The sequence below is a fragment of the Neopsephotus bourkii genome, unplaced genomic scaffold (genome assembly GCF_033783945.1).
Source record: "Neopsephotus bourkii isolate Nb327-2 ecotype Australia unplaced genomic scaffold, CSIRO-AGI_Nbou_v1 NB_31, whole genome shotgun sequence".
Lineage (NCBI taxonomy): Eukaryota > Metazoa > Chordata > Aves > Psittaciformes > Psittacidae > Neopsephotus > Neopsephotus bourkii.
The window spans coordinates 1,219,713-1,236,067 of NW_026900548.1; the positions used below are offsets into that span (position 1 = coordinate 1,219,713).

The 16,355-nt window shown below is 42.7% G+C and overlaps 1 protein-coding gene across 15 annotated transcripts in view; it reads right to left on the reverse strand.

Moving 5' to 3' along the window:
• UNC80 (unc-80 homolog, NALCN channel complex subunit) overlaps nt 1–16,355 on the reverse strand; it is a 120,673-nt gene that overhangs the window by 37,225 nt on the left and 67,093 nt on the right. For 13 of the 15 annotated variants that reach the window (XM_061344161.1, XM_061344086.1, XM_061343678.1 and 10 more), the window contains 14 exons: nt 15,638–15,745; nt 14,785–14,923; nt 13,112–13,293; nt 12,606–12,737; nt 11,876–12,062; nt 10,738–10,869; nt 10,095–10,238; nt 8,487–8,587; nt 7,021–7,107; nt 6,064–6,247; nt 4,966–5,060; nt 3,977–4,066; nt 3,473–3,574; nt 249–429 (listed from right to left, as the gene is read on the reverse strand). In XM_061344161.1, the coding sequence (XP_061200145.1) occupies nt 249–429; nt 3,473–3,574; nt 3,977–4,066; nt 4,966–5,060; nt 6,064–6,247; nt 7,021–7,107; nt 8,487–8,587; nt 10,095–10,238; nt 10,738–10,869; nt 11,876–12,062; nt 12,606–12,737; nt 13,112–13,293; nt 14,785–14,923; nt 15,638–15,745 (1,864 nt within the window). The remainder of the gene's footprint in view (nt 1–248; nt 430–3,472; nt 3,575–3,976; nt 4,067–4,965; nt 5,061–6,063; nt 6,248–7,020; nt 7,108–8,486; nt 8,588–10,094; nt 10,239–10,737; nt 10,870–11,875; nt 12,063–12,605; nt 12,738–13,111; nt 13,294–14,784; nt 14,924–15,637; nt 15,746–16,355) is intronic. The other 2 variants (XM_061343761.1, XM_061344180.1) reach the window with 1 other exon arrangement.

The window sequence follows — 16,355 nt, forward strand, 5'->3', positions numbered from 1 at the left end:
TAGTCTCATGCATGATTTTAATTCATAATTATAACTTGTTCTCCTGTGTGTTCAAAGAATGCAGCTTTGTCTGGTGACCTCTGACAGCAAAACACTTTCTGCTGTTGTGCTAACAAACCAACAGCTATGTATCATTTATCACCTTTCAGTAATGCTACAGGTCTGTGTGTTTCTAAGGCAAATGAAGTGCCCCACAGAAACCTGTTGGGCTCTATCCAACCACCAGAGAAAGCTATCAAAGGCCATACCTTGGGGATCACTGAAGAGTGAGAACTCAGCATCAATGGCACTTCGAGGAAATGAAGGCAAGCGGAGGAGGTCCTCCTGGAGCATAGATACATGGGACTGCTTGTGGGCAGTAGGGATTTTCTGTGTCAGTGATATGAGGAACAACACCCGCCCCACCTCTTCTAGCTTGCGGGTGAAAACCTGAGAGAAAAAGACAAAATCACAGCCAGTCCAAACAAAAAGTTCTTTACAACATATATGCACTTTTCTAGGTTAGCTTGATGGCTCTCCCTAATGGGAAAGATGCTTCACTCATGGCCCAGAGGACCCTATTGATATTCACAGGGCAGTGATATACCCTTTCACTAGAATTTGTGTGACCACTGTCCTTCAGCCTAGCTCCACAAAGATGGATCATGCTTGTAAAAGGTTTTAAAAACACTTTTTATTTCTATTTGACCCTGAGTGACTGTCAAACATTTTGCAATTGTGCCATACATTTTTTTGTAGATTAATGTAAGCTCTGCCAGTGTGAGCCCCAAGATGGTCAGAGGCAAACCAACTCCCAGCTGAAAGCCATGCAGTTGCAGCTGCTCTCTGCAATGTCTTGGACTATACTCAGCATGAGGTTGGAACTGTTATTTACCCTCTGGGTTGAGGTTGCTCACGTCTGGCCACAGAAGGTGTATGTATAATTGCAAAAGAGTAGTCAATAAAACAAAAGCAGATCAGATCCTGAGTTACTGCAAATAAGCAAAGTCCTGCTGGCTTTAGATTATTGCTTCTGGTTTACACTAACTGGGAAACTGAGTTCCATTCTACCAGCCTCCTTTGAACTTCTGGTAGGACTAGTCAGGGTAGCTATTTCATTTTGATGCTCAAAGTAACCGTAAGGCAGAGTGATGCTCAGTAGCAGAAGCAATTCTCTTTGGGAGCAGTTTTAAGACAATTCTTAGCTACTGGGATGAAGCCAAAACTTGAAGTGTAGCTTAACATGTGACAAAGCTCAGCTTTCTGTGTCCTGCGGTCACTATGACCTTGCTCTGGGTGCTTAATCAATCAACAGTAAAGAAAAAAGTTTTCCATGGATTGCTGTTCTCTGGATAGACTCTACAGAGCTATTTTCTTTGATTAAGCTGAATGTTGTCCAGCACCTTCTTGCATGACTACAGAGAGGCTGGTAGATGCTTGATTTAAGTTTTATCTTAGAAATATTTCAGCCTTTAAATACTACAAACAGGAAAATGTAGAATGAAAGTAATGCCCTGAAAAAAACTGGACAGGCCATTTTAATAGTTCTGGGTCATGTAGGGCATATCAAACTCATTTATTTGATATCTGGGACACATCTCCTAGAACCAGAGTGAGAATGATTTCTGTTAGAGAAGCAATCAAAATGATCCCAAGTAATTTCAGACTTTTATAGAGTTTCTACTAATGGATGCAGTACATGAAATGGTTCCCTATTCTGTACTGTACACACATGGGATATTAACTATATTCTCCATTATTTTAGCTGCTAGTCCTCTTAAGAAGCTTTATAGGGGCTTTTAAAAATCATTCCTGATAATAAATGGGTCAGAGCAATCCCAGACACAGCTGCAGGGCAGAGAAGAGATTCAGAGCAGCCCTGCGAAGGACCTGGGGCTGTTGGTTGATAAGAAAATGAACATGAGCCGGCTTCAGTGTGCGCTTGCAGCCCAGAAAGCCAACCATATCCTGGGCTGCATCAAAAGGAGCGTGACCAGCAGGTCCAAGGAGGTGATCCTGCCCCTTTACTCTGCTCTTCTGAAACCTCACTTGGAGTACTGTGTGCAGTTCTGGTGTCCTCAACATAAAAAGGACATGGATCTGTTGGAACAAGTCCAGAGAAGGGCCACGAGGATGATCAGGGGACTGGAGCACCTCCCATATGAGACAGGCTGAGAAAGTTGGGGCTGTTCAGCGTGGAGAAGAGAAGGCTGCGTGGAGACCTCAGAGCAGCCTTCCAGTATCTGAAGGGGGCCTACAGGGATGCTGGGGATGGACTCTTAATTAGGGACTGTAGTGATAGGACAAGGGGTAATGGGTTAAAAGTTAAACTGGGAAAGCTTAGATTGGATATAAGGAGGAAGTTCTTTACTGTCAGGGTGGTGAGGCACTGGAATGGGTTGCCCAAGGAAGTTGTGAATGCTCCATCCCTGGCAGTGTTCAAGGCCAGGCTGGACAGAGTCTTGGGCGGCATGGTTTAGTGTGAGATGTCCCTGCCCATGGCAGGGGGGGTGGAACTAGACAATCTTAAGGTCCTTTCCAACCCTAACTATTCTATGATTCTATAATTTCCTGCCCCTGCACTCACATGTTAGGGACATAACTACAGTTGCTGAGTTTTAGCTGAATAATACAACTGTTAATACCAAACTCATTCTGTTTAACCACATCCCTCATCTCAACCCCTTTATTTTATTTCCTGCTTGTTATCATCCTTTGCAGACCCAGCTGAAGCAACTTTTCCTAAATACACAACTCTGTGCTACCGAGACAACTTTGCTTTTGTGGAAAACAGAACACGGGGCTTCTAAAGGAAGAGTGAGCTCACTACTACTGTCTTACCATCAAAGGAATTGATACTTGTAGGGGTTTGCAGCACATTAATGGCCCTGCCTTGCTGCTTAGGGTTTAGTTCCTAAGGGAAAGCTCCTGGGAGCTGTAGAGCATTAGGATCAGACAGACTATCAGGTCACGAGTCTGGAAGATAGGGAGGACGGTGCTCTTCTGAGGGCAGATATTCCACTGATAAAACAATTGCTACTGCTGTGCCTCTGGAAGCAGCTATGGCAAAAGACTAGCATCTGAGAGCACGACATGGAAGAGAGGCAGGTAAAATTCTCTACAGTGAGAGGACACAGAGGAAGGTAGAAGAGAGAATTCCTGCTCTACAGACAGAGGTCTCATTAAAGAGAGGAATAAGCATCTCCTGAAGCTAAGGCAACTGAATCTTTTCTGACTAAGTGTAGGAGAACACAAAATGATCCATCTTAAAGAAGCTGGCTGGAGGAAGTGGGAGGGAATTCACATTGCCTTCTTTGACTCTTCTTAAAATATTATACACCTGTCCAGTGGCACCAGAGCAGATCTCATGGCAATTGCTACTTCTCCAGCAAAGCTCTCTATCTGCATGCAGTATGAGAGGATTCTAAAGAAAAAGAAAGGTTTATTTACAGGGTTTGTTTTTTGGCAGAGGTGTTTGATGACAGTAAAATACCTGCTTCTGAATGAGCTCTTGACCCTTTTCTGGATGCATCTGCACCAGATTGAGCTGAGGAGAAACTGACCTCCGGAAAGGATAAATGTCACGGACATAGGTCTGCCAGGAAAGGAAACAAGTGTGTTTTAAACAAATGTAGTCACAACAGCATCACCCAACAGAACTGAATAAAAGACCCTTTAGCTCTTCCTGAAGCTTTTGGGTACAGGCTTTTAGACAGTGTCAGGCATCACGGAAGAACATAAAAAGAAAGGGAATTTACTCTTTTCTAAGACAACTAGATGATACTGACTAGAGAGCAAGGGACTCCAATTCTGCTTCTTCCCTCTTCTGTCAAACTCCAATCTTTCACCATACCCAGCTAACCACTGGAGATGTTGTGCCCACAGGACAGAATTTTCTCTATTTATGGGCTGCTTGTTCTCTTTTGGATAACCCTGATGTTTAAAAAAGGTTCAAAATGGGAAGAACAAAGTCATCTGGACCTGACCATTGTCTTACCTTGTTGTAATGAATAAGATTCCATCGCTTATCCATTAAAAAGTAATGAGAAGACTGAGTTTCAGGTATGTTAAAAAACTCCAAACACTCCTGAAAAGGAAGAATGAAAACCATCCTGTTACTTATGAATTGTCTTGTACAAAGACCACAATACCCAAAAGAAGAATATCCAGCTAATAATGCATAAAGGCACAAACCGGCACACCTCAGGCTAGTACACTCTTCTGGCATTAATTCTTAGTATCTTTGTGTAATCGTAAAGTACATGAGTATGTTTTTTGATAATCAAGGCATGCTGATATCACACTCTTGAAGACTGATCTAACTTATTTTCATGTTTTCACATCGCACATATTTGTCTGGCTACATAAGCCACATGAGTATTGCAGCTTTCATTTCCATACTATGTATTTATTAAGTTTTAGTAACAGGTGATATACAGAAACACTTAAGTTCCTGTCCTTCAAAGCACTGAGACATGATTCCCATTCAAATTTACCATAGTTGCATGAACTAAAGGCATTTACAAATCTGCTCCCTATGTGGCTCAGTTAAGGCCATCTTTGGCAGAAGGGGGAACTGATGTCACATCTCCTAGATCATCACGGCTACTCAACCACCACTTTCACTCTGATCTTGATCATTCTGTTGTCTTTAGTGTTGATAAAACCAAGCATTTAAATGATGTATGTATTTATCCAAAGGATGATATACAGGAAATACCCAACAGGCTGCATTGTCTTCAAATGTAGTTGAGTTTGTGGGGTTTTGGCTGTCTGTGAGGTCAGGGCATTTCTACTGTCCTTTAATATGGGATCCTGTTTGTTGCCAGCCAACCTGTCCTTACAGGGAGACAGAAATGCCTGTGAACAAAACTTCCCTCCCCAACTTTGAAACAGAATGATCAGACAGAATGTATTGCTGGTATACAGGTATGACAGGTAAATGTACTATTAAGAAGTTTGTCAGGTTCAAAAACCCACTCCTACCTTCAGAAGAGCCTCAAACTGTGTGTCCTCATGGACTGGTAACTGAGTTGGGATGTCGCACTCATTCTGCCCATGCACAACAAGGGTTTTTGTGCCTAAGGGAAGAAAAACAGTTATATTCTCTCTGGCCACAATTTGAAAAGACTGCCAATGGAGGAAAAGTGATAGTTTAAACTCATTCCTGGGCAGACAAACAATGCCAGTCCTGTCTCACATAGTCTCACACTTCACAGTTAATGAGAAATTGATCTCTTCCTACAAAATGAGGTGACTTTAGGAGCAACTGTCACTCTGAGTAAGGAACAAAACTTAAAGGTCAGATCTGTTTTTCAGCAAGATATCTCTTGCCTGACTTGTGACAGTCTAAGCTCACAGCATGCTCTTCTTGGGCTCTCACAAGACTTAAATGAGAGAAGGCTCTGGGGAGACCGTTTGGAGCCTTCCAGTACCTAAAGGGGGCCTACAGGAAAGCTGAAGAGGGACTTTTTACAAGAACATGTAGTGATAGGACAAAGGGGGATGGCTTTAAACTGAAAGAGGATAGATTTAGATTAGATATTAGGAAGAAATTCTTCACTGTGAGGGTGGTGAGGCACTGGCACAGGGTGCCCAGAGCAGCTGTGGCTGCCCCATCCCTGCCAGTGTTCAAGGCCAGGTTGGACAGGGCTTGAAGCAACTAGGTCCTAGTGGAAAGTGTTCCTGCCCATAGTAGGGGGTTGGAACTGGATGAGCTTTAAGGTCCCTTCCAACCCAAACCATTCTGTGGTTGCATCAAATCAAGCTGAGTCTGAATGGTACAGTCTTCCAATGATCATCTTGGCAGCCTTTCACAGTTCAACTGTCACAAAGCTCTGGATTGAAAAGACTGTTCTAACTCACTTTCTGTTTGCTTCTTTTAGAGCTCTTAGAGTGGCTTCCTGAATCTCAGTGAATTACAGGTGGAATTCACTGACTGAGTTCTCAGCTTAAGAAAAACTGACTTTGAATATGTAGCCACTTGTAACAGGTCTTTGATCCAGCTCTTATGGATCTTCTTTTTGGTAGTGTGTCATGAACTTGGAAGTGAGTGAGTGAGATTTAAAGGCTCATTTCTTATACCTGGCATTGAGGCAGTCACCAGCAGCTTCACTTCGCATTGTTCCTTCTTCATTGTTTGTTTGAGATCCTTGAAGAAGAGTCCTTCTACATAACCCACCACTTCCCAAAGGAAGGTAAGTGTGGCAGAAATGGCATCCATGCCCCACTCACATGGAGTGCGTACAAAATACATGATCAGTCCTACCTGCAGGTAGTAAGAGGAATATCAGCTTGTACCAGTGTTTTAACTGGGCAGAGCATTGTCTAAACACAGAACAAGAACATTGTTCTACCTTTCTTCACTCAGAGGGATAAACTCATTAACCTTACATCCTGAAAGTTTCTATGTACTACAGAACTATCTGCCTGTACTGCTCTGCCTTTTTCTAGAGAGGATAAAGGTTGTGGGCAAAAAGTACTCCTGTAGCCCAGCCCAGCTTTAAAAACCATTGTAGATGAGGTAAAGGGATAATCTTTGCTGTAAGAGACTCCCTTTGCCTTCTGCTCTGGAGTGCTGCCACACAGACACCTCCAAACACAGAAAGCTCCTAGAGCCATCTATAGCTTCCTAGAGCCTAGCCTACATCTTGTCTGTTTCACTAGTTTTCACAATCTTGAAATAAGCTGCTATATTTGCGCCAATAGAACTGTTCATCAGCAAAGCACTTTCTGAATCAAAATAAAGTAAAATAATTAAAGGTTTCTGGCACTGGGATCCTTCTGTCGGTCTACAACTCATTTTCTATAGTTCAATTTAGAAATCCATGCTTAAGGGTTTAATACAAAAAAAAAGAGGTTCCTTTTCCTCTCCCTAGAAAGACTGAGCTATGGATATAATATAATAGATATGACCTATATGGGAAAAGTTAAGAGTGTTTATCTCCTTGCAGATCAAAAGTTAATCTAAGATTAACTTTTTATGACACATGCAGGCAGAGGTGAGATTCTGGGTTGCACTTGGACCAAGAAGCTACTCACCAAGTAGTTAAAGAGGATATGAGATGTCTGGGCAGGAAAGTCTCCGATGTTCAACAAAAGCTTCCTTAACATATACATCAACTCATCCTGGAAGAAGACAAATGTTTTTTCTTTCCATCACAAAACAGAGAATGGATTCACACTCTTGTCCTCTCTGGCTTTGTTCCTTCCCGTTTTTCCACGCTCCCTTGTTCAGCTGTGTCTCTCAGTGCATGAAGCAGAACTATATGCTTGTGTCTGCTCCCGTATTTCCCAAAATAAGGCCCAGGGCTCAGCACCCAGGTCAATGTCTTCTATCTCAGAGAGAGCAATGCCTCCTATTGCAAATTGTACTGACTGCAGCATCCTGATTCTGCACTCTTCTCTCTGTGGTAATCCCTGTGTTGCTTATCACAACTGACTATCTCAATGATGTGTGAAATCTGTTGAGTTCAGGTCAACTGAATAGCTGGGGCTGCTGGGTAGGAGGTATGGGCAGAATATGAACTCTGCTTTAAATGTAGACTGATTAATTTCTTATGGTGGGAAGGGGCTGTAGAGGGCAAGGAATGTCACGTTCAGCTAAGGACAGGCAGACTGTAATACAGATTTCTTATATAGTCATCCTCTTACCCACAACAAATTTGAGCTAGTGTTATGGGCATGAATATGTATAAGGCTACTCATGCCAATGATACAGCTGCTAAAACTTCCTAGGAAATGCACCTGTTCTCTGTATTCTGTACTCATGGTTGTAGTAGGCCCTTGAAGAGGTGGTAAAACAGCAGACTATGATAGCTTAGAGGCTGGACAGTGTATAGTTTCCTTCTCAAAGATACTGAACAAACCTAACTGAACTTAAATAGAAGCTTTAGGGAGATGGCTGAGAAGTCTCAGAAATAGTGAGGCCACTGAGACATGATTACTCAAGGAACTGAAAAGCAGCCTTTCCTGGCCTTTCTCAAGGTTTAATATTCACTTTGTAGTCACTTCTTAGGTGGTGGCTTGGAAGATGAGGACAGTGATATTATTTATATCTTACACCAAGTGTACACTTGAGATAGTGTTACTCAATACCTTTCATCCAGCCAGGACTGGTGTGCCTTTCTTCCTTCAAGATCAGCCATGGCCCTAAAAAGCAGTCTAATAGTCCGGGGAGAGAAAAGGCCATCTCCCATCTTTCAGAGAAAGCTCAACACAGTGGCACAGGTGGAGGCAATATTGTCTATGTTAGATAGGGTTGTGCCTTATTAAGCAGCTATTCAAAACTTGGCTTAGAGCAAGTCAGATCCATAGTAGTGGTAGATCAGCCATGTCCCATTTACATTAGTGGACAAAGATTGAAGCCAACTGCTGATACAGCCTAAAAGACTTCCATCTACATTATGATAGCAAATGTTCCTCTCTAGTGATGCCCACAAAGTGACTCTGCTTACAGCAGTGCACTGCTCTAAGCAATACACCCACTGGGGAGAGGAGGAGTTTACCTGTCGGTTGCTGATTGTGAGCTTCTCAAGGAAATGGCGCAGAACTGTAGAGGGGTCTTCGATTAAGCAGTTCCACAGAACCTGCTGAGCAACAGCACTTACTGCAGAAGAGAAAGAAAACCAGGTGAGCACTGTCTCCCTTGGAAAAGCCTTGAACTGGTACACTTAGACACAAACATTCCTAAGTTTCCTACCACAGTTGTCATGTTTTGGACTGAAACACACAGGAGCCTCTTTGATGCACTAAGATTCCTGGTCACCAGTGTAGTCATCTCAAGCAATAATGATGGGACTGATATTTGAACCTTCCCTAACTACTGGTGCTCTGACAGGAAACACTTCACCACCAAAGTCAGAGGAATTATAAAGAAATAACTATTTGGATTCACAACTCCAGATGAACAAAACTGGCTATTAAAAAACATGAATTCATGTACTTTTTTGTCATGCATCTAAGTTCAATTTCACGGTGGTGCATTGGGAGATTCTGTCTGGTATTGGTGAACAGTATTAGACAGTCATCAGGGAATTGTGTTGATAAACAATGCCCCAAAGTGTAATTAATTGGAATCCTGTGAAGACTAAAAACAATAGAGAATTATTCAATATTTTGTCTTCAGCACTCAGCTCCTGATCACAAAATGACATGTACATTATTTAGGTGGCTGACTACATCCACCCAAAACTGAACAAAAAATGTAACAGAAAGTTAAATGTGCAATCAGCTGACATGCTGAGTGATGAGAAAGGAAGGAAGGGCAACAGTATACCATCTACAAACATTTTAGAGAAACAAACACAGAAAAATTGCATTATTACTTTACAAATACATCACAAACCATAACCAGAATGCTCAAGCTGTGTATAGGTGGATTTCTGTTTGGCATGGAATCCAAGAAATGTTGGTGGGAATAGACCTCCAGAGGTCTTTAGTCTAAGCCTCGCTAGTCCAAGTCCAGACAGGGCAGGACTGTCCTCTACACCAGATTACGTCAACCATGCCTTTGACTAGCCAAATCTGGAGAATCAACTGAAACTGTGGTATGCTCCTAGTTATGAAGTTCCTTCCAAATTTCTAACCTGAACACTTCCCAAGTTGTAACCTGTAAGTCAGAGTTCCTCTAACTCTTTGTTTCCTTTTTCACAACACAAACAAGGCCAGATCCTGCAATCACTCCTCACAGAACACCTGTTCAGGCCTCTTACCATCCTAGCATCCTCCGCCAGGCCCTTTTCAACTTTGCAATATCTTTCTTGAACTGAGTTTTTTTTAGGGCCCCAAAAGATTAAAAAAAACCCTCAAAACCAAACCACAAATTACAAAGAAAAGAAGGGAAAACCCCAGAGTCACATTTCTGTCATGAATCTACTTTCAAATAGCTTGTGAGGATTTAATAGCTTATTCATTAAGTTTTTAACAAACATATACTTATAACAATGTATAGCACATAATATTTCTATGAAACACGAACTGTGAGCAAATACAAGGTTGTGTTACACTTCTTTTCCACTTCAGTTATCGCTTCTAGCAAAAGTAAGTGTTCAAAGTGCTGCCAGGTTTTGCCACCCTTAAGCAAGAATCTCGTGAAGTTTAATCTAGGTGAGTACCAGCTACTCCATCCTCCCGGACTTCTCCATCTTCCATCAAATGGACAATGGGGAGCACTGCGGCACAGATGCAGGCTGGAAACACAGCTTGAGGTGGCTGTGGCACATGATGGTTTGGAGTATGTTCTGTAGTGTGTTCTTCATCTGGAGCAGGAAGAACAGTAGAAGGTGAGTGTTACTGAATAAGCTGTGGTATTATCCAGATAGGTTAGATAAACATTTACGTTAGGTGCTATACAAACAGAACAAAATGATATGCTGTCTGACCACTGAGTAAGCACAGTGGGTTTACTGCTATCTCTAAGAAGAAACTGAGCCTCAAGCCAACTTCTTGATCAAGAATTTTCATTGTAAATACACATTTTTGCAATTTACATTTTGTTTTTTGTAGGATTTGACGAAATCACATCTCATTACCATTTTTCACCTAGAGTGCTCCCTGTGGCACTACTCTCTAACTGAAATATGAGCAGCAGGAAAAGACATCATGATAGCAGGGGTGAATAAAATAAAGCAGGGCAATAATTTATTAGAAAGTGGCTCAAGCTTGAGAATACATTCAGCAATAGGAAATGCCACCAGCTTTCTGGGTCAACAGGAAAGGCTTCCAGTGAAAGGACACTTCAAAGTAAAGGCAACCCACCTTCGGCACTGACTGCTGACCGCACCGACCAGACAGAGCCACGCCGGAAAGAATAGTTCCTATGAGATGTACTGGAGGTGCAGGAGGGACTCACAGAGAGACGTCGGGAGGCCAAGTTGGCAACTTCTTCTACTGACAAACAGAATGGGAAATGTCAATCCAGATCCAACTGACAGATTTTAGGGAACTTTCTGAAGGACAACACTTACAACCAAACTAGAACACTGAAGCTTCAAGTGAGGTAACATTTAAAAGGCACAATTTACCATCTATGAGGAGCAGTCAGACATGCAAGTTGCACGTGCTTTGGGAACTAGTAGAGCATTGTTCCATTAAGAGTGTTCAGTGCTTTGGTGCGTCACACTGTAATGAATTCAGCTCTATTATTTACATCCTGTTAACCACCATGGTTGCTGGTGGTTAGTATTTCCTAAGAATTAGGATTTCTGCTAACAGATTACCCAACCTATGCTGAGACCTGAACATCACTGTACTCACCTAATTGCACACACTGGAATGCTTTTAATGACATCTTTGTGATCTATTAGCCTAGACCAATGAAGATCTTCACCCAAAGACTAAGCCTTTCATGACATGTCATGTAACTTAGGCTGTCTGAAAGATTGGTACTGAGGTTGAGCTGGTCAGCTAGGCTTCCTCACTAGTCAACATAAAGGTAGAAAATTGCAGGGGCTATTCAGCCTATCCTAAGCTGCGTCTTAAGACAGATACTGGCAAAGGGAGATTCCTCCTGCCCTGTAAATATTAAAAGGTTAAAGTTAGGAAAGACAAATTTCATTCCTAGTGTTGCCTTTTCTCATTGTGTTAAATCCTGCAGGATAATGGGAGCTTTGAGATGTTAAATGCTGGCAAGTTTCATTGAAGCTGAGGGGATAAGGGGTAAGGGACTTCAGGTCACGCAGGGGGTACTCAGAATGTCCAAGGTTTTATGTTTTCCTTGTGCTAATTTTTAATGACATTTTTTCTCAATGACTTGGAATTTCCAACAAGTGGATGTGGCTGTGACATCCTTAACACTAACAATCTATGTTCCTGGACATCACACCCCTAAGCAGTGCTGTGTTGGTGGTAGGTGCTCTCAGGTTCCTGGAATGCAGTTTCTGGCCCTGGAGCACACCTTCTTCTTCCTGCTCTGAGCTTGGAGTGCAGGTTGGCTCATAGCAGGCCTCCTGAGTGATGGGGATGGCAGTGATGAGACTGGCTTCCCGGCCCAGGCGTTTCTTCTCTTCCTCCTGCTGCAGGTTCTTCAGGATGTGCTCTGCTCGCTGATGGGAACGTGACACAGCTCTGGCTGAAAATGACTTCTGTCAGGAAGAAAAGAGAAGGAGTACAGCCTGAAGGTGTTAGTTGAGATGCACACATCTGACATTTTCTGCCAGAGACCTCAGTGACATTCAGCAATTTGGTTTCTAAATGCAAATCAGACTATTGCTAGCTGACCAGAGATTCACCAGGAGACTCCTCTTAGAGCTATGTCTACAATAAACCTAGCTGCAGACTTCTCCCAAGAGACACCACATGAACCAGTGGCACAGAAAATGCACTGAACAGTCTGTCAGGCAGTTAGAGTGAACTGATCTTCTCTTGGAGAGAGAACAGCTGTGTGCTCCTAAGATGTGAGTTACCATCTCTCCCAGGGATATGACATGGAGTACAGTACCTCAGTGAGCACAAAAAGGCTTATGCTCATGTAGAAAATTCTGTGTGCCCTACACAAACCGTGTACTGGATTTCTCCCAGCTGAGGAAGACAAGAAAACTCAAGAATTTAGTCCACATATTTTGGCTTAACTTTCCCCATGCTGCTACAGAGAAAAAACACTGCTTACTCTTGTGATGTCTGCTTACCGACTGATCTTCATTTATAGGATCCTGCACACTCCCACTGCACTGAGGAACCCAGGGTGGGTCAAACATTGGCACAGATGGCATCCCCAGGACAGGAGAAGGCAGAGTGAAGTTTATACTTGGAGGAGGAATCTAAACAAAAACATGAAAGACATTTTAATACAGCAGACTATTAGTAATGTCAGTACTGCTAATCACAAGTACCCAGATTACCCAAGATTACGTCTGCAAACTTTCCCCAACTCTGTATCTCACTGCACTGTAACACCATGACACACATTTCTTTCTTTCACTCTCTGATGTTTTTCCTGACCTGTCCGCCCCCACTATTCTCTCCCCATTTTATATAGGAGTGCTACACATCACCTCCCCCACTAGTGTGATTTACACAAGCACTTTTTTTCTCTAAACAGATTTTCAGGCGATTTCATGGGACTTGTTATTACACATCCAGCCCACCAGGCAAGTTGTATATGGCAACATTGTGCTTCATGTTTTCTATGTACCTTGAAGATCTGCTGTGCCCCCTCTTCCATCCTTGGCCAGACTTGATACCTAAACCTCCAGAGAGTGTGAAATTTGAGGATGGCATTCAGCCTTTGCACTGTCTCTGGGTGATGAAATTCGGACATCAGCATGTCAGAAACCGCCTCTGGCACTTTCACAGCACACAGCAGGAACATGGCAGCTGCAGGGACAGAACATCTCATCATCTGTTTTCCTTAATAATGTGTTTATTTGGCAGAGAAAAACTGCAGCTGTACAAACCCCCACCAAAAGAAACCTAATCTTGACTCCAGAAATGAGATCACCAGTCTACCAGGCCTAAAGAAAACTGTACTGCTTCATGAAACCAAACACATGGGATTCCACCTTCTGAAGCCACACAGCGCTACATGTGAGGCTTGTAAAAGCTTCTGAAAAACCTGCTTTTAAATTAAAATACAGCTTTGCTCTTCCCACTAAAAATCTCAGTCATGACTGGTTTGAAAGAAAAAGCAGCTCTTGAAGTACCAGGACTACTTGAGTTTGGCTTTGAAAGATGCCCCTTCTGAGTGATTAATGTGATGATGAATAAAGGCTGGTTTTAAGCTCTGCCTTCCCCTCAGAGCAGAAGACAGTGCCCCAGCAGAGGTCTCACATGTCTGTTTTCATGGATAAAACCAAAAAGAAAGGTTCTTAGTTAAATGGTCACCGTGCAATGACTGCAATCTGCCTCCAATTAGAAATGGAAGGACCAGATCACAATGGGAAACAGCACAACAGAAGCTGAGCTGACCCACAGTTGTTTCAATTGAGCATTGTGAATATAAACAGGCATAGTCAAACTCCAGATGATGGAGGCCAATTAATCTAAATGGGTGTCTGAGGGGCATGGAGCAGGAAACAAAAGCAGAGGGAAAGGTGGTGTTGTGGGAGCTCAGTGGGTGTGAGGGTCTGTGGCTGTGTAACTCACCACAGAGCACTGGAGACTATTTGTCTACGTTCGGTGGCTGTTCCTCCACAGAAGAAAAAGGACATCTGCCATCCTGTTTGCCTCAACATTTATTCAGAAGATGCTAGGCAGGAGAGCTGTGGAAGGCAGCCCCCACCATATAAAACCAAGGCTGCTCCTTGACTGCCTAAGTCCTACCTTGCACTGCACAGGCTCTGTTCCTGCTCCGAAGTCCTGCTCCAGACCTGCAGGAACCTTCCTGTTTCACCAGCCTATGGAACTTTCTACTATTTGGTCTTTTCAATGTCAAGTCTTAGTACAACTGATTTAAAAGTGTGGGCTCAAAAGAAATACTGGCTCGGAAGATGGTCAGTAGATGGTGCTGTTGTACACTAACATAGGGATGCTTTTTAATCTGGCTCGTGAATAGCAACACCATGAGTTTTCAAGTTTTGACCTTGATTAGTGTAATTTGTTCTTGGGCTGAAATAACTCCTAATTAAAAAGCTAGTTCAGAGTTCAGACCCTCAAATGGATTTTAATTCTCCCTTCAGGGAGGGGAGAAGGAGGAAGATGTGTGTCAGAGGCTGCTTTGGAGGAGCAGCCAGCTAGTACTCCAAACAGCACCAAAGAAACCTTTGGTGGCACTCAGACTCCTCCACTACAAAGCTGTCTTGCAAAGTCTTGTGATCTACTGTGAGTTGTGCAGCCAGGGCAGCCATACTAAGTGGTTTTGTCTCTTACCTGCTGCTCCAGCCATGTGCTCATCCACACTAAGCAGAAGCTCCCATGCTGCTGGCTGGATGTCCCCATACATCTCTTCTGTGAGAATAGGAGCTGCTTTGATTAGCAGTGACAAAGGTGCAGGAGAGAGGCTCATTACCTGCAAAAAACCAAGCCATGCCTTACAGCTGAGTTGTGCAAACTCTCCACAGTGAACAACACTCAGTAATGTTACACTGGTTTTGGTCTGCAGATTATACACTGATAACTTCTAATTTCAGTCATTTCAGACAATGCTCCATAGAATATAGTTTCTTCCAGACTACAGTGAAAAAGCAGTGTTTGCAGACTGGTTCATTGAGTCTTTTGCTAGTTACTCATGTCACCAGAACACTGATCAAGAGGACAAAAGGAAAGCCAAACTTTCCCAAGGTGACAGTGATGCAGATCCATGAAAATCTCACAGAGAACAGGCTCTGAAGAGCCTGGTTGCTTCTTCAGCACTGAACAAGGAACAACAAAGAAAACCGCTGCTGTAAACTAACAGGTTGTATTTAAAAACATTTGTGGAATTTTGAAATATTTTGCTTATTTTTGTATCCCCAGTTCTGATGTATGAGTTGCTGTGGGAAGCCAGAGATGCAGAATGCAATTTAATAGAGCTACATGATTAAAGGATTCTTTGATGAGGATACCTTAAGAAGCTTAAATTAGCATGACTTGTCTGAGGAAAACATGCAGGGCTGAACTGATTGATATTCAGGAGCAGTTCTTCATATGGGTTTGGAGATCCTTATATATTTCCCTCCTTGTTGCAGCCTAACCTGACGTCTAAGTATCAGCCTCCCTAACTAGCATATGGCCTAGTAATTACCTGGTGCCTGATGTATTTTAGCATCCCCGAGTCTTTCTTCCCTTCCAAGTTGATATCAATCACTCTCTTCTTTAGAGAAGGAGTTCTCAAGCATGACTTGTCTGAGCACTAAAAGGAAAAAAGAAGAAAGAAAGAAGTGGAGTTCACATTTAGATTTCCCAGAATGTGGAGAGGAACATCATGGGCAACAGGGATTTCCATAAACTACAAGTCATACAGTAGCAGAGCTGTAGCTCAGAGCCTTCTCCTGTGCTGGCAAAAGGCCTGGTATCAGTGAGAAAATGTCTCATCTGATTTTCTTCTAACAGTTTTTCCCAATAAAAGATTAAAGCAGAAGCCAGTAAACCAAATAAGGAATGTGAATGTGCTATGTGCAATCTTCCCGGGTGGTTATACCCATGTATTTCAGGAGAACAGTGCTTTAAGAAGGTTAGAGGTAAGAGATCTATAGTTTCCCTCTTTCTTCCTAGCTGTTCCCTAAGGCTTTGATGGTTTGATGAATGATGAAATGTGTATCACTTTGCCTTGCAATTTAAAGTTGGAGATGAAACAACGTGCAGTAATGCATGGTATTGTTCTGCTGCCTTTCATGAACACTGCCAGCTGCTCATTTCAAGCCCACCTTCTGTGGAGGAAATGAGTGCCTCTCTTTCTAAATAACTGATACACTACCTTTATGTGCTAGAGGACTGCTACAGTTTCCAGGAAAGCAGAATCA